Genomic DNA, 18,116 nt, shown 5'->3' on the forward strand with positions numbered 1-18,116 from the left:
TAGTAATTACTAAGTTGCTGTTGTTCGTTTGTGGTTAGTTGCTGTGTGGTATCAGGCTGCTGTAGTAAATTACTAAGTTGCTGTTGTTCGTTTGTAGCTAGTTGCTGTGTAGTATCAGGCTGTTGTAGTAAATTACTAAGTTGTTGTTGTTCGTTTGTGGTTAGTTGCTGTGTGGTATCAGGCTGTTGTAGTAAATTACTAAGTTGCTGTTGTTCGGTTGTAGCTAGTTGCTGTGTGGTATCAGGCTGTTGTAGTAAATTACTAAGTTGCTGTTGTTCGGTTGTAGCTAGTTGCTGTGTTGAATCAGGCTGCTGTAGTAAATTACTAAGTTGTTGTTGTTCGGTTGTAGTTAGTTGCTGTGTGGCGTCAGGCTGTTGTAGTAAATTACTAAGTTGTTGTTGTTCGTTTGTAGCTAGTTGTTGTGTGGTATCAGGCTGTTGTAGTAAATTACTAAGTTGTTGTGGTTCGTTTGTGGTTAGTAGTTGTGTGGCGTCAGGCTGCTGTAATAAGTTGCTCGATTGTTGCTGATTTTCTATAGTGTTGGTTTGTTTTAGGCTCTCAATCGCTTGTGCAATTATAGCCTGCCTTTGCGCTGTGTCCGTCAGTATGGTGTTAGGTTCTTGTGGTTGTATGATGCTAGGTTCTTGTGGTTGGATGATGTTAGGTTCTTGTGGTTGGATGATGTTAGGTTCTTGTTGTGGTTGGATGATGTTAGGTTCTTGTGGTTGGATGGTGTCGAGTTCCTGTTGTGTGGCCGTAGGTTGTTGGTATGGTTGCTGTTGTGTGCTGGTATATTGTTGATATTGTTGCTGCTGAGGTCTGAAAGCTTCATTATATGAATATGTCGATGGGTAACTGGTTTGCTGGGTTGGTGTTTGATAACAATTTCTCAGTAAACATAAAAGTAGCCATATATCTTCCTGTCCTGTAACCAAAATAATCAATAACTTCATAACTTGTTCAGTGTTAATCAATATAACTTAGGGGAAGGTCAGCATAAGGGAAATAGAACATAAAATGTTTTATAAAAATGTAATTCTCCACTCCGATTCGTGTTAATGAAGACGGATAAGACAAGACTGTGAGCACTGGGGGGCATTTTGCTAAGACCGTGACATAAGCCTACTCTTTTCGATGTTTTATTATTTTGGCATATTTAATGTGTACAGCCTGCCCTGTAGCACACAGCACCAACCGATCTACAATTTCTTTCAATCCTTCATTTCGGCCCCTCCGATCAGTAGGAAATAAAATTAAATAAGGTAGGGCGTGACTCCATTTGTCCAAAATCAAAAATCATAGACATACTAGACTACAAAATATCTAAAAAATCTTACTGGAATCTGACATGCATCTCTTTCACCCGTCTACCGCTCATATACCAGTCCTGTTATTAGTATACTGTCTTACCTGAAGTGGAATGAATTGCCATCAACGGTAACACGATTAAAGATAAAATTTTCATTTTGATTCTTCCGTTTTTTGATATTAATTAGAATCGTAATTATGTCCTAAAGCTTCCACACTAATCAAGAAGTTCAAAATTTAATTAGCGGGAAGAATGAAATGAACCTCCAGATTCTAGACGTAGTATATCGTCAGTTGCAGAGCCATGTTCCAGTGCACTGATCTGTCACGGGCGGGAATGGTGCTAGGTTTTTATACCTCGTCTATTGAGTGATGTACACTGTCAAGATGAATTCATAAATGACAATTCTTAGACAAATTGGACACGCCGAAAATAACGTGTCTCTGAATTGTTTTTCTTTTGATTGCAAAATATCAAAAGAAAGTGGCAGAATTTTGAAATGTAGAAATATGACAGAAATCGTTATTCAACATTTTGAAATGAATGTCGCAATGTTAACATTTTGAAATGCTAATTTGTGTCAGGTTTATTTCAAAACAAATAAATTGAGTAAACGACGAATATTTCAGTGAAACGGTATTTTGTGACATTTTATTACATTGCTAGTAAAATTATCCCCATAAATCATTGAATTTCTCATTGAAGTCAAAATAAAAACCTTTCTTTTTGACTCGATATTTGGCTGGAATCAATTATTTGATTGTCTTAAAAATTGGTTTATGTTCTGTTCCGCATCTCAGGTAGTGCAAAAGGGGCATTTTTATGTTAAATAAGGATGTTTTTATGTTTTGGGATAAAAGAGGCTCTAGCCTTTCCAATCAAAATTGTGATCATCTGCTTGAAAACACCTGTACAAGAGTGCCACGTCAAAGTTACCCCAGCTCTGAAAATGCGACCGTATGTCATAATTTCATAAAGTATTTTTATGACACGGCTTGTAAGACTTGCCACAAGGTTGAATCCAAAAATAGAACAATTTATTTGATTCATGATTTAATCTTGATTTTAACTTAAATTTTTGTCGGTAGCTTATATTTAGAATTAATTTAAGGATGATTTTGATAGGTTTTATAATATTCATTACATCTTTATTTTAGGATAGAAATATAATTAACACAAATCAGCCCAAACTGATTATAAATCAGGTAGGTTGTTGAAAGGCGGAAGCTCGGATAGCTTGTACATTGTGAAGATTTAAACTTTGTCAAAGGTGGGACAAAGAAAACAGTCCTGTGCAGGGGGACCTTTATCGTATTAACCGTATAAGGAAATATGATCTTAATATAACTGAAATTTGATGTATTAAAAATGAGTTATTTGATAGAGTTACAATAGTATAAAATAAAATAAAAAATTCACATGTGGCACATTGAATTATGAAAACAATGCATTGGCTTGGAAAAATCTGTCTTGTTCAAAATTTTCCAGCAAATTGTCTCCTGCTTATCTCACCACGAGATATGTTGGAATTATTGTCAACTGTCGAATAAGCGCCTCGCTTAGATCATGGCATTAGTTACACATAAGGTAAAGTTCAAAATCACGCTTATTGACCATCAATGATAAAATTTCGACGTTTGCTTCCAGAAAATGATTCCTTTCAAAGGTCGATAGTCTCTGACACCCATTCTCTTGACTTTCGTCGCTGCTATGCGTAGTCAAAGAGGCTACAAGGAACATGATTGTGTGGCAACTATTGCTATCATATTAATACATCTGTAATATCTCAGGGTATTGCATCTTCACAATGTCAAGGTACTACGATATTTGTCTTATACTTTGACACCATCAAGCATTTTTCTTGTATTACAGAAGTTTGTTAATGCCGCGATTCGATCCGATTGTACACTATACAGCAAATCAGAACCTTCAACTGTAAAATATAAAAAGCTTCGAGCGTAACCACTAGTTGAGAGCTCTGACTGACGCTTACGTTCAACTTAATCGGTAGATTTATGAACTTCCGTTACATACGAATGATTTTAAATGATGTCAAAGTATTAGAAGGATTTCGTATTACCTTGACATAGTGAATATGGGGGTATTGCGGTATGTGAAATACAATCTGAAGTTGGTTTTACGTTACATGTATTAAAAATTCTGAAATATACACTACAATGATAAACAATATATTACACAATGATATGTAAACTATAGTGTCCAAAAGAAACGATACCACCTGTTTGCAACGACATAAAAGAAAAACTAAACAATGCAGAAGTTTAGGATTGGTGTTATGCTTTTGAGAAATCCTTTCACAACATCTGTACACAAATTTCATTTCAATAAAATCTGTACAACCAATATGACAAGCCTTTAAAGATGGGTGGGGTCGAAAAAAGAACATTTCGTTAGAGCACTGATCACAGAAACAACGGGAAATGTCACACCACACGTCACAAAGTCAAGTCAGTAGCGGGTATGTCCACCGTGAGCATCAATACATGCCAGAACACGCCTACGGACTGATGCCGTCAAACGTCTGATGTCGTTGGGAGTGATGCGTTGCCATTCCTCGAGGAGACATCGTTCCAAGTCCTGGACGTTGACTGGAGGCACATGGCGACGTCGGATTTGCCGATCGAGGTGGTCCCATAAGTCTCGATGGGATTCATGTCCGCGAACATTCGGGCCATGGCAAAACCTGTACGTTGGCGTTGGCAAGGAAGTTCTGTGTCAATCTTGCTGTGTGTGGCCTTGCATTGTCATGTTGGAAAAGGAGTCCACGAGGCTGTTGCTGAATAAAGGGCACCACAACAGGCCGTAGGATGTCATCAATATAACGCTGTGCATTCAGGTTTCCACGAATTACGACAAGCCTCGTTTTGACGTCAACACATATGCCACCCCAAACCATTAACCCTCCACCTCCAAACGGCCAGACCTATTGGATACAGTTAGGCGCCAAACGTTCACCAAATCGTCGGTATACAAGCTGCCGTCCATCGTTTTTGAAGATGAGGAATCTGCTCTCATCAGAGAACATAACACGTGCCCAGACCCGCCGTTGCCAACTCGCCTGGCCCAGATCAGTCTGTTGTTCCGGTGTCGAGGCGTCAGGAGCGGTCCGCGGTAGGGATGACGTGGCTGGATACCATACTGCCGTAGTCTCCTGTAGACGGTCTGTCGACAGATCCTGTGTCCCAGTGCTGTAGCCGCCGTGGACGTCGCTGTTACGGTGCGGTTCCTCAGGTGTAATACCCGGATATAACGATCTTCAAGGGGCGTGGTTACTCATGGTCTTCCACTCCTGGGCCTGTCTGACGTAACCGCTGCATCAACCTGGTGATAGTGATGCGTGCGCAGCCCAACCTTCTGGCGACGTCGACGTGTGTCGCTCCTTGTTGGACCATTCCAACGGCTCTCTCTCTCTCGATGGCTGTCAAACGTGGCATATCTTGTGTTCTTTTTGTTGCTGTGATATCAACTTGTCTGATCAGCCGTTTTTATGCACGTGCAGAACATGCTAGAGAGGGAAATGTCACTTTCACGAAATTTACGTTTTTTCCCGGAAGTGATCACGTGTTCCCGGTATTTTTATCGACTATGCTGTGTTTGGGATGTGCAATACGAATTGGCATGTTTTCATATTAGACAATTCACTTAGTAAAAAACAATTTTGAAAATAAGTTGGTATGGTTTCTTTTGGACACTAGTTTATATACATGTACCTGTATACTTAGGAATAGGGAAATCTAACTATCTTAATATTAATATACTAATAATCATTACAGACGTCAGACTAAAGGAAATGACGACTGTTAATGATTGCTAAAATGAACAGTGCTCAATTAAAAGTATATTTGTGACAAGCAATATGTTGATATAATCTGATCTGATGTAAACTACATAGTAGAAATTAACTCTGATACAGCTACCGTGTGATCAGATTGTCACAGAGATGTTTCATACGAAACTATGTATGGTTCTTATATGAAGACTTTGAATCTCTTCCTCGACATAATAAGTCGAATTTTTAATAATAATGATAATTCGATTCAATGGATAACCGTATGTAAGCATTCTTCGTAACCCTATTAGACACCTGAAAGTATGACTGAAACCGTGTTATCGTAGAATAATAATGTGAAAGTATGACTGAAACCATGTTATCGTGAAATAACTACTAACTACAACATCGTTATAAACATCATCGAACAATAGATCTGGTATTACAATTCCTATATCTCGGAAACAAAAAGTCAATCAAATTATCTATGGATAGGTTCGATACATGCCTTCAATCTACAAAACAAGCATATGCTTACTCAGCCTAAAAATCAATGAACCTACACACTGAATGAAAATTTACAATTACATAGGTAACAGTACCAATCTAGAGTGGAAATCTACAGAATGGTAATTCTGCTGATTCAAATGGTGGTGTAAAAAATGGATCATGCTCCAAGTAAAGTATTCCATCAACTTCACAGCCCCCACAGTTACCACCACAATACCCCTCAATCACGTGACCATCTGGTGATCGGGTAAAGTTAGCAAACACCCCAGCTATACCCCAAGTTTTCCATTTAACTGATTCTTTAATCTTGAAGCCAGTGCCACGAGTATTGATAATAAATCTTCCAATGACGCCACATACACTGCTGTCAAATCCAGCATAACAGTCTCCTGCTTTCCCAAAGTCCTGACGGGTGTACGTGGTATTGCCAAACATTTGCGAATCTATCTTTATCTGGAGAGGAAACAGAATAAGTCTTGCCATCTGAAAATCTGTATAGCCCATATTATACGACATTGGGTCTTGATGAGGAATTAAAATACATTTTCCATGTCTTCTTGTGTATGCAGGAGTTGAAGCCATGTTGTAGTTTTCTAGTAATACTGAAGGACCAACGCCGACTGTACAATGGACTTTCTGTAGAGTCATTGTAGCTGGCAGGAAAAACCAATAAAAATTTTCTGATTTCTTTCTACAGATGCCATCATCGTCGCACTGACTAAAAGCAGTACACTGAAAGTTATCCCATAGGCCTGTACTCAAACAAGTTGCATTAGTGCGGGTGAAAAAGCCTTGTATACAAGCATACTCTACAACTTCTCCAAAATTCCACAATAACTTACTGTAGAAGGAAGTGGCATTGATATTATATACTTGTGGTAATCCACCGCAGCCTCTTGGTATACAGGTATAGCTACCACCTTCTGTCACACACAATGTATTATAAGGACAGAGATGATTTTTACATCCACCCATCATGTTATCATTCCATTTATAAGAATCTATACCAATATAATCATGATCAGTGATTAAAGGACCTTCTACTGCTAGGAGTGAGCAATTTAGAGACCTTTTGTGAAAATTCACAAACTGACATAATCTACTTGATTTGCATGTTCTAACACAATCAACAGGTCCTATCGAAGTCTGGACAGAGAACTCTTCAGCTTCAAACTTAGAGTCCATATTGACATCAGAAACAGTGTCCGGTTTAAAACATTGGTTCCCTTCACAAATATTGAATTCATCTAGAATCAATATAATTGCTGGTAGCATTTTGAAGCCATATCTGAATTTCAGTTCACCCATCCTTATACTTGAAACAGGACTTGAATGTTTATCAGTTCTGATTCTGTGCTTGTATTAGTCTCGATTCTGTGCTTGTATTAGTCTCGATTCTGTACATTTATTTTTCCCGATTATGTGCCTTTATTAGTCTCGATTCTGTGCTTGTATTAGTCTCGATTCTGTGCCTTTATTTCTCCCGATTATGTGCCTTTATTAGTCTCCTTTCTGTGCCATTATTAGTCTCCTTTCTGCGCCTTTATTAGTCTCCTTTCTGTGCCATTATTAGTCTCCTTTCTGTGCCTTTATTAGTCTCCTTTCTGTGCCATTATTAGTCTCCTTTCTGTGCCTTTATTAGTCTCCTTTCTGTGCCTTTATTATTCCCGATTCTGTGCCTTTAAAATTCCTCTTCCTTTTACCGACCAAGCCTTTTCGCCATGAGTCTTTGCCTTTAATAGATTTTATGTTGTACTCAATCTTAACTTAAGTTTTCAGTAAGTAACCAAAACAACAGTGTCGCAGGTCCATCCTTTATATAGACAGACAGAATGAACAAACAAACAAACTTTTCGTTCACTGATTGATTAAAAATAAAAACATGTAGATCTTAAAATTTAGATTGATTTTATGTGAGTACAATGGATTTCCAATAACTTGGTGTCTATAACATACTCCTTGAACACAAAATATGTAAATTCTTGAAAAATTACAATGATTGAAATTCTGAACCACATCCTTTATGGACAATACATAGGCTTATAAAAAGTCGAAAACATTGATTGTAATGTTTCATGTTCTATAGACTTGATATTTAGAATATAATCGTGATTGATAAAATACTTATCCTGCTAAGAGGCATTCTATAGTGCTGAATGAGACAAAACTTAAAGTTTTCTGAATATATTGTCCTGATACTATATTTGCGTTTTTAGATTTTGCACGCTTTTTACTGGGAACGGAATATTTACTATGTAAAAGTAACCGTTAATATTATTGTATTGTAATGTCTTTAGTCTTCTCATCTTCACATTGTCAAATTATTATGAACTTCGCACTTATACCTTGACTACAATAGCCACTTTTCTTGTATCAAGGAATGCAGCGATATGGATACTAGAATTCATCCCGGTTTTCCCCCTGTCAGTGATGCAGGTAAGAGGGGCTGACATGGAAAGCGTCTTGTCGTTCGGATTGGACAATAAACCGTGGCCCCGTCTGCTACAGATTGTGCACGTTAAAGATCTCTCGACCGTTGGAAATCGAAGCCAACCTGGCAAATCTTCCTCATAGCACCCTGCATGGCGTTGCCCGTCTTCATTGAAATCCAAATGAGATTCAGACTATGGGTTAAGAGGAGACAGGACCAGTAGAGGGTGGAAAGATGAGAGCAGGTACAAGGAAGAAAGTAAAAACAGTGAAAGATGAAGAAACCTAGATTGTAAGTAAGCAAAGCGCAAAGAAATGTCGAAGGAAGGGAAGAACAATCACAAGAGTGAAACGGGGAAGATAGGAAGAAACACAGAGGAATGTAGTAAGGGACAAAGAGTAGAGGATAAGAAGAATAGTCAAGGAGGAAGAAGAAATTGGAAGGTAAGACAAGAGTCACTGGAGATGTGAGGGGTTTGGAAGATAAGCAGGAGGCGATAAGAGAAGCAGAGGAGATATTGAAACGAATCGAATGGTCTACGGGGATATTCTCTTAAATTGAGAGATACTCCTTGTATCTCCGTGCAGTGCTTCGAATTTCAGTACTCTGAAGTCTCTTATAGATCTTAGCTTTTTCTAATCTTTTCATTACAACGGTTTACAAAGTAAAATTTTTATTTAAATGAATTTCATAAGTAGCCTCAGTGGTCAAATGAAATTGCAGAGAATTCCCTATATATAACGTAGCTATTCCATTGGGTGATTTCAAAGTTGGTGTTTTTATTAGTGTTAGGTGTCAGTGTCGGTGTTGGTGTCTATCTAAAGCCCCAAGCACCATGTCAAGTGTTAACGCCGGTTTCAACACCAAGTGTTTATGAGTGGTGTTGAACCAAAGGCAAAAACACCAAGTCCAGGTCAGTACCGGTGTTAACACCCGGTGTTGGGTTAACACCCGGTGTTAGTTTTCGGGGGAGGGAGGGTTTGATTCTCCCAAATGTACAGGCCTAGGGTGGAGCAGACACTTTATTTAGAAATTAGGATTAAGGGTCTTGATATTGGGTTTTCTTCTGTTCTTATTCTGATCTGAAATTAGAAAAAATAACTTGCCCGATGGGCGAGAAGTATAGTATCTGATGTTTTCTAAACGTTTTATGTATTTCTTGGACATTGATAGCATCAATTTGCACCATTCCATTTTTTATTTCAACGTCTGTGGTCCTTGCAATTCCACTAAAACTAACGCGTTTTATGACGTCAACTGTGGGGAACTACCGGAAGCTACTACAGATATCAACGTCATAAAACGCGTTAGTTTTAGTGGAATTGCAAGAATCACAGAGGTCGGAATGAAAATTGGTATGGTGCAAATTTATGCTATCAATGTCCCCGATACACATAAAACGTTTAGAAAACATCTTCACAATCCCTTAATGATAAAACTAGCTTAGTTACCAGGGAAGACTTGCCTCTATCATTTAGACCTACTTTGTTTACGCCTGGTGCGACGAAAGTCTGGGTGTTAGAGACTAGTTGTCAAAATTGCACGATTTTTAGGTTCAGAACTTTCAGCTATCTTGCGAAATCGATTTTGGGCTCTCCGTGGTCTATTATGATTCACAATTCCAGCCACCACCTCTTGGAATGCAATAAACATCATGGCTGCCAACACCAACTTTGAAACCAATCTGGTGTTAAGCCCTAAGGGTTGGGTGTTTGGACCTATAGAAAGTCCAGTAAATTTCACGCGAAAAAACACCAGCTTCGGTTTAGCTCAATACCCCGTGTTAAGCTGGTGGCATGTTGACAACCGAGCATTGCTCATGAAATTATACGATTTTATTTGATTTGCAGATCGTTTCGATAAATTTTCATTTTGGCAGGGCATAAGAAATATTGGGTAGCAAAAAGAGTTATTTTGACTCGCATACTGTGATGTAATACGCTCGAACCCTTAGATGAGTCTAGTGCGGCTTTTATGGATCAAGGTGAACATTTTAGCAGGTAATCGCCGTTTTTAGTAAGTCTTTATAGGGCTAATCTCTTACGCCCGTACATCTTACGTGGGAGCTATGCATAGACAGATACGGACTGGATGATAGAGGATTTAATATATGCATGTACGTAACAATATCACAGGAAAAAATCAAAAACATTCGTCAATCACGTTGAAACAATGTTTACTGGTTTTTATTGACAACCCAATAACGTTTAATTACCAATGAAGGAAGTCAGATGTTTGACAAAACTGCGGTTCCAAAGAGGAAAATGTTTCCTAACATAACTTGTTCGGCTAATTCATGCACTAGTTATTGTCAAACATTTGGGTTTAAACCGGAAATGGAGCAAGGTCGATGACACGAATTCGCGAACATATAGCTTATCTTTGAAAATGATATTATGATATATAGACACGATTGATAATATATTGTGATTGATCACGACCGGAAAGTAGTAATCAAAATTAATACCCATTATAAGTGTACAAACTAATTTTGGATTATTTTATCATATGAGGAAGGGTTGTAAAGCGTGGAGTGATTTTTATCCACCCCCATCATCCCACTTCACTATATATTCTCAAGAATTGTTAATCTTTGGCTTAGTTTGTTAATTCTTGGAGAGTTTGTGAGGCTAAGGTCTACCGCAGCTTTAAAATGGCGTCAATATTTGACAGTCTTCCAAGTGAGGGTTCAGAAAGCTTCAATCCATCTTGGCGGGATCTGGAACCGCTTGATGATACAAACTCAACGAGCCGAGAATATTTTCAACCACCACAGATCAACCACTTTGATACCTCAGACATCAGATTGGAAAGAGATGTTTTAATAAGAAGAATCAATCGTGCCGTCAACAGAATAACTTTCGCCATTTTGAAAAATCAGAAAAACTTCCGAAGGTTAGAGAAAGAACTGATACTAATCAGAAAAGACGTGGAATTAGCCAGGAGCATCAACTACAAGTTATACAAGATGGTCTTAGAACAAGAGATGACACAGCTCGACCAGATTGATGATGACCTTCTAAGCACGGTGCTCGATGTTGAAGACGCTGTTGAAGATTATTTGGTGAAATTAAAACTGGATCTAGAAGTTGTGAAACTTGTGCCTTGTTGTGATATTGCATTGAATTTGGATAAACATAAATTCAACGGGAATTCAAGGAGTGCTACAATGTGTTGTCTTGAAACACCTTTCAAGAACGTTGAACAGTCCAAGGCTTCACCTTTGGATTCTGGTACCTTTCTAGATACCAATTCAATCGGAATGGTGGACAGTGAACTCGACAAAGCTGAGTCAACACTTGATTCGGACAACATCCACAGAATAAATTGTCTTCACAGAAATAATACACATATCAAAATCTCTTCCTTTGATAAATCTAACTATACGGGTTTTAATTCACCTCAAAAAGAGCTACTACCGAAATACAGAACGACAACGTCACATCCGTTTCATAAAGCTGATATGTGCCAGCATCATTTTCTAGTACATGGTCACAAATGCCATGCACAGAATAAGGATCCAAATGGGTCTCAATTCTGTTCATGTCCGTCGATGTTCAGACAGACACCGATGTCATCACAATCTAATGCTGAACATTACAGGATGTCTTTTGATTCAGAATTTTCGGATCGTGTATGCACTTTGTGAATTAAACGGATATCTTTATATCATAAATATTTCATCTGTAAGCTTTTACAAAATCTTTTTAGGACCTACATATGTCACCCCATGTGTATGCAAAATAATTTATGTGGTGTTAACACTTACTAAATTGTGTGATGTTTTGAATGCTATTAGTAATTTATATCTTTGGATGGCCTCTCATATTAAAATTTATGATTATCAATTGTTGTCTTTGCTATATAAAATGGATTAAAATTATTTAATGTCGAATGACATGGCGGTGAAACTCGGAGCTGGATGGTGTGGCGTGAGTTACTCGAATGAAGGAGATCAAGTAAATCACGCCACACAATCCAGGGCCATGTAATTCGACCCGACCAGATCTAACGAGTTATCAACAACCAAACCAACAACTCAGAATCATCCAATTTGAACCAATCCAACTACCAACTACTACGACTACCAACTACTACCTAGTTTGCGATATCAGCATCCGCCGGTAGCGAACGTTAACTTGTCATCTACCAACCAACCTATTATAGACACAGCTTTATGGATTATTATAATCGAAACTAATGGATATATTTGGATCTAATTGCTCTTCGAACGATTCACTGAATCAATATGCGTTCTGGAATTTTTGAAACTATTTAATATTATAACTTATCGGAAGGTAATGTCATGTTATATGACAACAAGTGGTATCTGATATAAAGACGTTAAATTCAAACAAGAATGACAAAGTTTTAAAATTCAACCCAAGATTGATGGTGTGACGTAAAAAGTTAAAAACTCGTGTTTTGTACGTGTAAATACTGTATATTTATACAGAAATTAAGAATTTTGTTACGTTATTAATTTTTAAGTTATTGTTGTTACTTGTAATATGTCGTTTAAATGAAGTACATTAAACATATCGTATTTTGTTTTTATTTACTCGTGCTGGGAGTTGCTTACTTTCCTTATTTTGTTCATATTTACGCAACCTAAAAGTGTTTACTTTACAACGCAAGCTTTTACGAACTGAGTCTTATACCTTGACTGTAAAAGCCACCTTATTAATGAAGCTATTTGGTTGTAGGGTACGCTTGCGAATATAGTCAATCCAAGCCCTCAAGAGAGACAGAAAGATTATCAACAAATTTAATGCGTGTTAAATCGGAAGATATGATTGGCTGTAATATTATTATTATTATTGGGTGGACTTTCAAAACATCAAACAAAACAAAGCTAAAAATCAAAAGCATTTTATTTGGTACAAAATAATGTCTTTCTACAGCAGTAACAAAAAATAAAGCACATAAAATGATTTGATCCTTTAGTTACAATTACATATATTGCCTTCAATTGACGGTGATTGTGATAAATATTATTATGTGTTACAAGGTTCAAACGTGGGGTACATGAGCATCATTATTTGGCAACAAAACTAATCTAAAAGAGCAGAAATAAAAGGCAATCTTTAAAGCTTTGAGAAACATTTACTTTGCGTGTACTATTGACTCTATCAAATACAGTAACATTCTGCTTCAAGATAAAACTTCAAGAAAAGGAAACTATCATGGTAAATGTTATTGATAACAGATATTCGGTATTATGAAACAAAAAGAGTATCTTCTTTTCTATGGAAAGTTCAAAGCATAAACGAATTTTGGCATAATAAAAGCAGTAGTCATGATAATATGGTTTCTTCCGCATGCAATGAGCTTCATGAAAAGTTCAAATTTCTTATATACAACGAATTAAAACAAAAAATACATAACAGTATAGAGACCCTTTACACCAGGATAATATTGAAGCCGAGAAAAAAAAAACATTATGACTGACATAAAAGAAAAAGAAATACTGCTGCCATGATTGTAAATATTTCAATCTGATTCGAATGAATCAGCTTTAAGTCTCATTTTGTTTCATTTATTCATTATTTCATTCGATCTGACGTCTGTAAACCAAGATAGCACGTTAGATTCTTACCCTATCCTCCAAAATGGTGCTTATTACGCTCTTACTGAACAGAACATTTGAATGGCTAAAATTGAAAGTATATTTTTGATAAATGTAAATGAATTAGAATGGGTAAGCCACAGAAGTTACATGAATTAAGACGTATTGTAATACATGTATATCAGATATATCTGTATAAGAGTTGACAATGTAGAGTATATTATAAGAGTAATATAATAATGAACACCAAACAGTACCCTAACCTCCACCATACAAGGGTTGGTATGATCGTAAAGCACAAAATCATATAACATATCTATATACTGTATATTTGCGACTATACTGCGCACCACATCTAATTCTTCATCAAATAACAATTCCAGATTTGTCCTTATTTGAAGAAATACAATTTCCAAATGGTTTTGCAGTGCTACTCTTTTGTTTTATTCAATTACAGGTGAAAAAGACTAGTGTTGCTTCAGTATTGTAGTACTTTTTATGGCTTGATGCAAATAATTTCCCATAACTGGTAATAGAAAGTTATAGATGGCTATTTCCTAGTATTTAAGTGAATGTGGCACTCTAACAAGTGTATGATACAAACAAGTGAACAATCAATTTTACTCAGGAGCAATAGTAATTATAACAATAACAGTTTTTATTTTGGGAATAACCCTGGCTATTTGACGATACTTCTACGTGGTTTTTTCAAGTTTTGTTTTTTTTGAAACAGCAATAGCCCTTACTGTTTTTCATTCAGTAGTTTATGAATTAGATTATCATGCAAAACATAGAAAATAATCGTTAACAATAACAAATAATATAACCGATCTTTTTACAATTTTTTCTGAAATACATACAGGTTATCAAACGTTGAACAGTCAAATTTACAATTAGATACAGTAGAAAATGACATCCTAATAAGTCAATTTCTGTAACAGTGATTGGCTGAGGAAGAAATGATTAACCAATCAGAATTCTTCAATTGTTGAGTTATGTACACTAAAAGACTAAATTTAATGAAGACTATAATAGTTTAATGATTCCAACAGGTGCTTGATCTAACATGCCCACATTCAATCTGAGATATTTTGATCTAAATTTGTGATCTACAAACACTATATTAACCTATTGCCTCTTGAATACAATGATATATATATACTGACTGAGTGTTTAGATTGAGTAATGCATAGCAACAGCAGGTCAAAGATGTTTTTTTGACATTTTTCCAGAGGGTGTTTTTCGTGTAAAGCATATCATGTTATTAGATTCATACCCATCCAGAGAACAGTAAGTCTCTTTAACTTTTTTATGTTATTTGAACTTCTTGACTGTATCAGTGCTGATAACTTTATGAACCCAATTTGAAAGAGTCTATGAGATACCTTAAGAGTACACTTAAAAGACTGTGCTTACTCTTAGTGGAAGCAGCTGGATTTGTCTTTAATTTCCATTTTGGCTAATCCAGGATGGCAGTTTAACTCTTTATAGATGAGTCTCATTGATTTTGGCAGACTCATTGATTGCAATATTGATTGGACGTTTTCTCCTTGTGATAAGTAATTTTTGGAAATTGGCATGTTAGTATAATATTGTGACATTGCTATCATACCTAAAGATATAATGAACTAGTCCAAGCATGTGCAGAAATATCTTTGACCCACTTAAGAGCTCTTTTTGCTATTTTTTTTTATAGCATATCCATCTATCTGTCAAACATTTTTTTAAAATCCCATAAAGAATACACTACTGATGTTGTAAAAATGTGAATTATGAAGTAATTTAAGAATATACAAAATATTATAATGCATAGTTAATTTAGTAATAAAAACAATATATAAATAAATTTACAACTAAATTCCAAAAATATACTAATCTACAATTATTTCATTTTTTCTCAACTGCCAAATATTTTTATTAGATATATAAGTAATTTGAAATAATTGTTATCCGATATAAAAAGAAATAGATTACTGAGAAAGTGTTATTCATATTTACATATTATGTCATGTCTGGTCAAGGCATATTAAAATCCTCGAAAGCATCTATCAAGGCATACTGTACTACATACTCTATCTTTTGTCTCAGAATAATCAAATAATCATTAGCAATAATAAAGTGCAAACTTTTTAGCATCTTTTGAGGCAAAATAAAATTATCCATTCAAATTCAAATTGCTTTTTCATGTATCCCTGAGTTCACAGGAGCTCAGTGAGTGACTTAAATACACAACTGCTAACAATCTGTTGGATTTTAAATCCAACTCAAATTTGGGACCAATTAAAAATGTGAAACGAAAACAAAGGAAACCAAAAACATTCATATATTGAGCTCAATTTTCCTTATTCCTAAAAATCAAACCAGCATATGATATCCATACCCTTAAACACAAGTGATACTAATTTCATGTAAAAATCGCCATAAGATTCAGTTTTAACAGTTTAAATTCTGATTCAAATACTGATCTAGATGTTTAATTTGATGTTTTTTTGTGGGTGATACTGGTTGGCAAGTGAAATATTTAACGAACCATCCAGATCTATTTGAATCAGATTAAGCAGTTACGGTCTCAAATATAACCAAATAACAAACTCAAATGGAATAATAATGCTGTTTTAGAACTGATATTGTGACTGTATATAGCTGATTAGGACCATAATGAAACAAATAATAATATAAATAACAAAAATATAACAAAAGAACTCTCTGATACTGAAAAACAAGAAAATAATGTCAACAAGAAATTCATGTGCCAAATGCAACTGGCATATACATTCAATAAACAGTTATGTTCAGTTGTCAGATTGCAACTATCATGTACAACTAACATCTGATTTTCAAATCCATGCGACAGTGTGCTATTGCCAGATTGCAATAACATTCAATTTAACCCAATTGTGTTCTATTGCCAGATTGCAGGAAAAGTTAATTTAATTTCAACTAAGTGATTTGTTTCCTCATTCAGCTTACGATTATTTCCGGACATAAAAATCTCTTGTTTTTAAGTAATAAATGAAATAAAGTTGAAATCTTAACATTGGTCTCCCTTCTCTTCTTGTACATCTTCCTCATCGGTATGTTGTGTTTCTAAATTATCTAACCGTTGTTCCAGTTCTTTTATACGTCTTTCTTGTCGAGTAACTTTATCTTGAAGTAATTTGACATCATTAACTAATTTTTCTGAGTCAAAGCCACTTTTCATAAAATCTGATTTCTTTGGCATTGCCTGAAAAAGATTATATACAGAATTTTATTGAAAATCTTATACTAATAATATACATTTATTAGTGGAAATTAAGGAAATTATAAAGTAACAAAGTAGTTATTAACTACTAAAATCTGTATATTTATTGAAATATATTAGGAAATTCGTTTTAACTATATTTTATTTGAGACTTGTTTCTTTGGTTGTAAAGCATGCTTTAGTAAGCCTAGTCTTTATTCTATTTGCATTAACTTGGTTCAGTATTATTTCAAATGAAATATAATTAAGTCAACAAACTAACAATCAAATCAACACAATCTAAACTAAATTAATAATTAATCTTAAAACTCAAACTCAAACAAAAAATTTAAAATTGTTATTTTTGCAAATCAATTCTTTTCGTATCTTTCATACTTCAAATGCCTTATTGTAAACTCAATGCAGTGTACATGTGACATTTTACTCGAAATAGTTGAATTTTCTTACTACTTTGTGATTCTAAAATGTCAAGAATCATGCACAGCATGTAACACACAGAGTCTTGGTTTAAAGACCCATTCAATTTCACACAAGATGTTTTTTTCCATGTCAGTTCCTCCCACGTGCACAACAGGCAGTGTGATTTAGACGAACAAAAATAATAAAGGTACTATCTCGACTTATTCCAGGATTGATCTGAAGATCTTGATGTTAATTACCAACCCACCAAGGCTCCCAATAGACTTTTTTATATTTGAGGTGAAAATGTTATTCATCAACACTATCTAATGCATGATATAAGCTTATAGTGTATAATTATAAAACTGAAAGGTTATTTTGAGATAATTTGATCATGCATGTTCTGTAATCAGTAGGAAAACTAAACTATAAAACTTCAGCCATAACAATATTAAATCACCCCAAACCATAAATTCAACATTTAAAGCAAAATATAACGTTAGTGGTATAACTTGAATGATCTTGTTGCATCCCTACTCATAGGCCTAATGTCCATAACTGCAAAGTAACCTCCCATTTCTAAAACTAGCAGTCCTGATGAGAATTATATATTGTAAAGTTTGTCAATCTGCTCTAATTTCTTCAAATTATCGTGGCATTAAGAAAAAATTATTGGGAGAATTTCTAGTTATCCTCGAACTGTTGGTAAAAAAATTGGGGTATTTAAATGATAAAAAGGTATAATAAAACCAGAAACCCATTTTGAAAATTCAACCAGTAATATATTGTAAAAACCCTGAGAATACCACAATTCTATTATATACGTTCCACCATAATTAATTTAAGCACATTTTAATTACTTGA

General features: G+C 35.3%; 3 protein-coding genes across 3 annotated transcripts in view; 1 reads left to right on the forward strand and 2 right to left on the reverse strand.

Annotated features, from left to right (window-relative positions):
• The window catches only part of LOTGIDRAFT_159331 (hypothetical protein), a gene marked incomplete at both ends in the record, with an annotated part of 2,355 nt that extends 890 nt beyond the window's left edge, over positions 1-1,465 (reverse strand). The window contains 2 exons of the mRNA XM_009053664.1: positions 11-925; positions 1,411-1,465. Of these exons, the coding sequence (XP_009051912.1) occupies positions 11-925; positions 1,411-1,465 (970 nt within the window). The remainder of the gene's footprint in view (positions 1-10; positions 926-1,410) is intronic.
• Positions 1,466-5,705: 4,240 nt separating this feature from the next.
• Positions 5,706-6,917, reverse strand: LOTGIDRAFT_159332 (hypothetical protein; the record flags this gene model as incomplete). Its single annotated transcript, XM_009053665.1, has 1 exon — positions 5,706-6,917. The coding sequence occupies one exon, from the start codon at positions 6,915-6,917 to the stop codon at positions 5,706-5,708; it is 1,212 nt and encodes a 403-aa protein (XP_009051913.1).
• Positions 6,918-10,693: 3,776 nt separating this feature from the next.
• Positions 10,694-11,689, forward strand: LOTGIDRAFT_159333 (hypothetical protein; the record flags this gene model as incomplete). Its single annotated transcript, XM_009053666.1, has 1 exon — positions 10,694-11,689. One exon carries the CDS (start codon positions 10,694-10,696, stop codon positions 11,687-11,689), a length of 996 nt encoding a protein of 331 aa, XP_009051914.1.
• Positions 11,690-18,116: the final 6,427 nt, after the last annotated feature.

Source organism: Lottia gigantea (genome assembly GCF_000327385.1).
Source record: "Lottia gigantea unplaced genomic scaffold LOTGIsca_20, whole genome shotgun sequence".
Taxonomy (NCBI): Eukaryota; Metazoa; Mollusca; class Gastropoda; family Lottiidae; genus Lottia; species Lottia gigantea.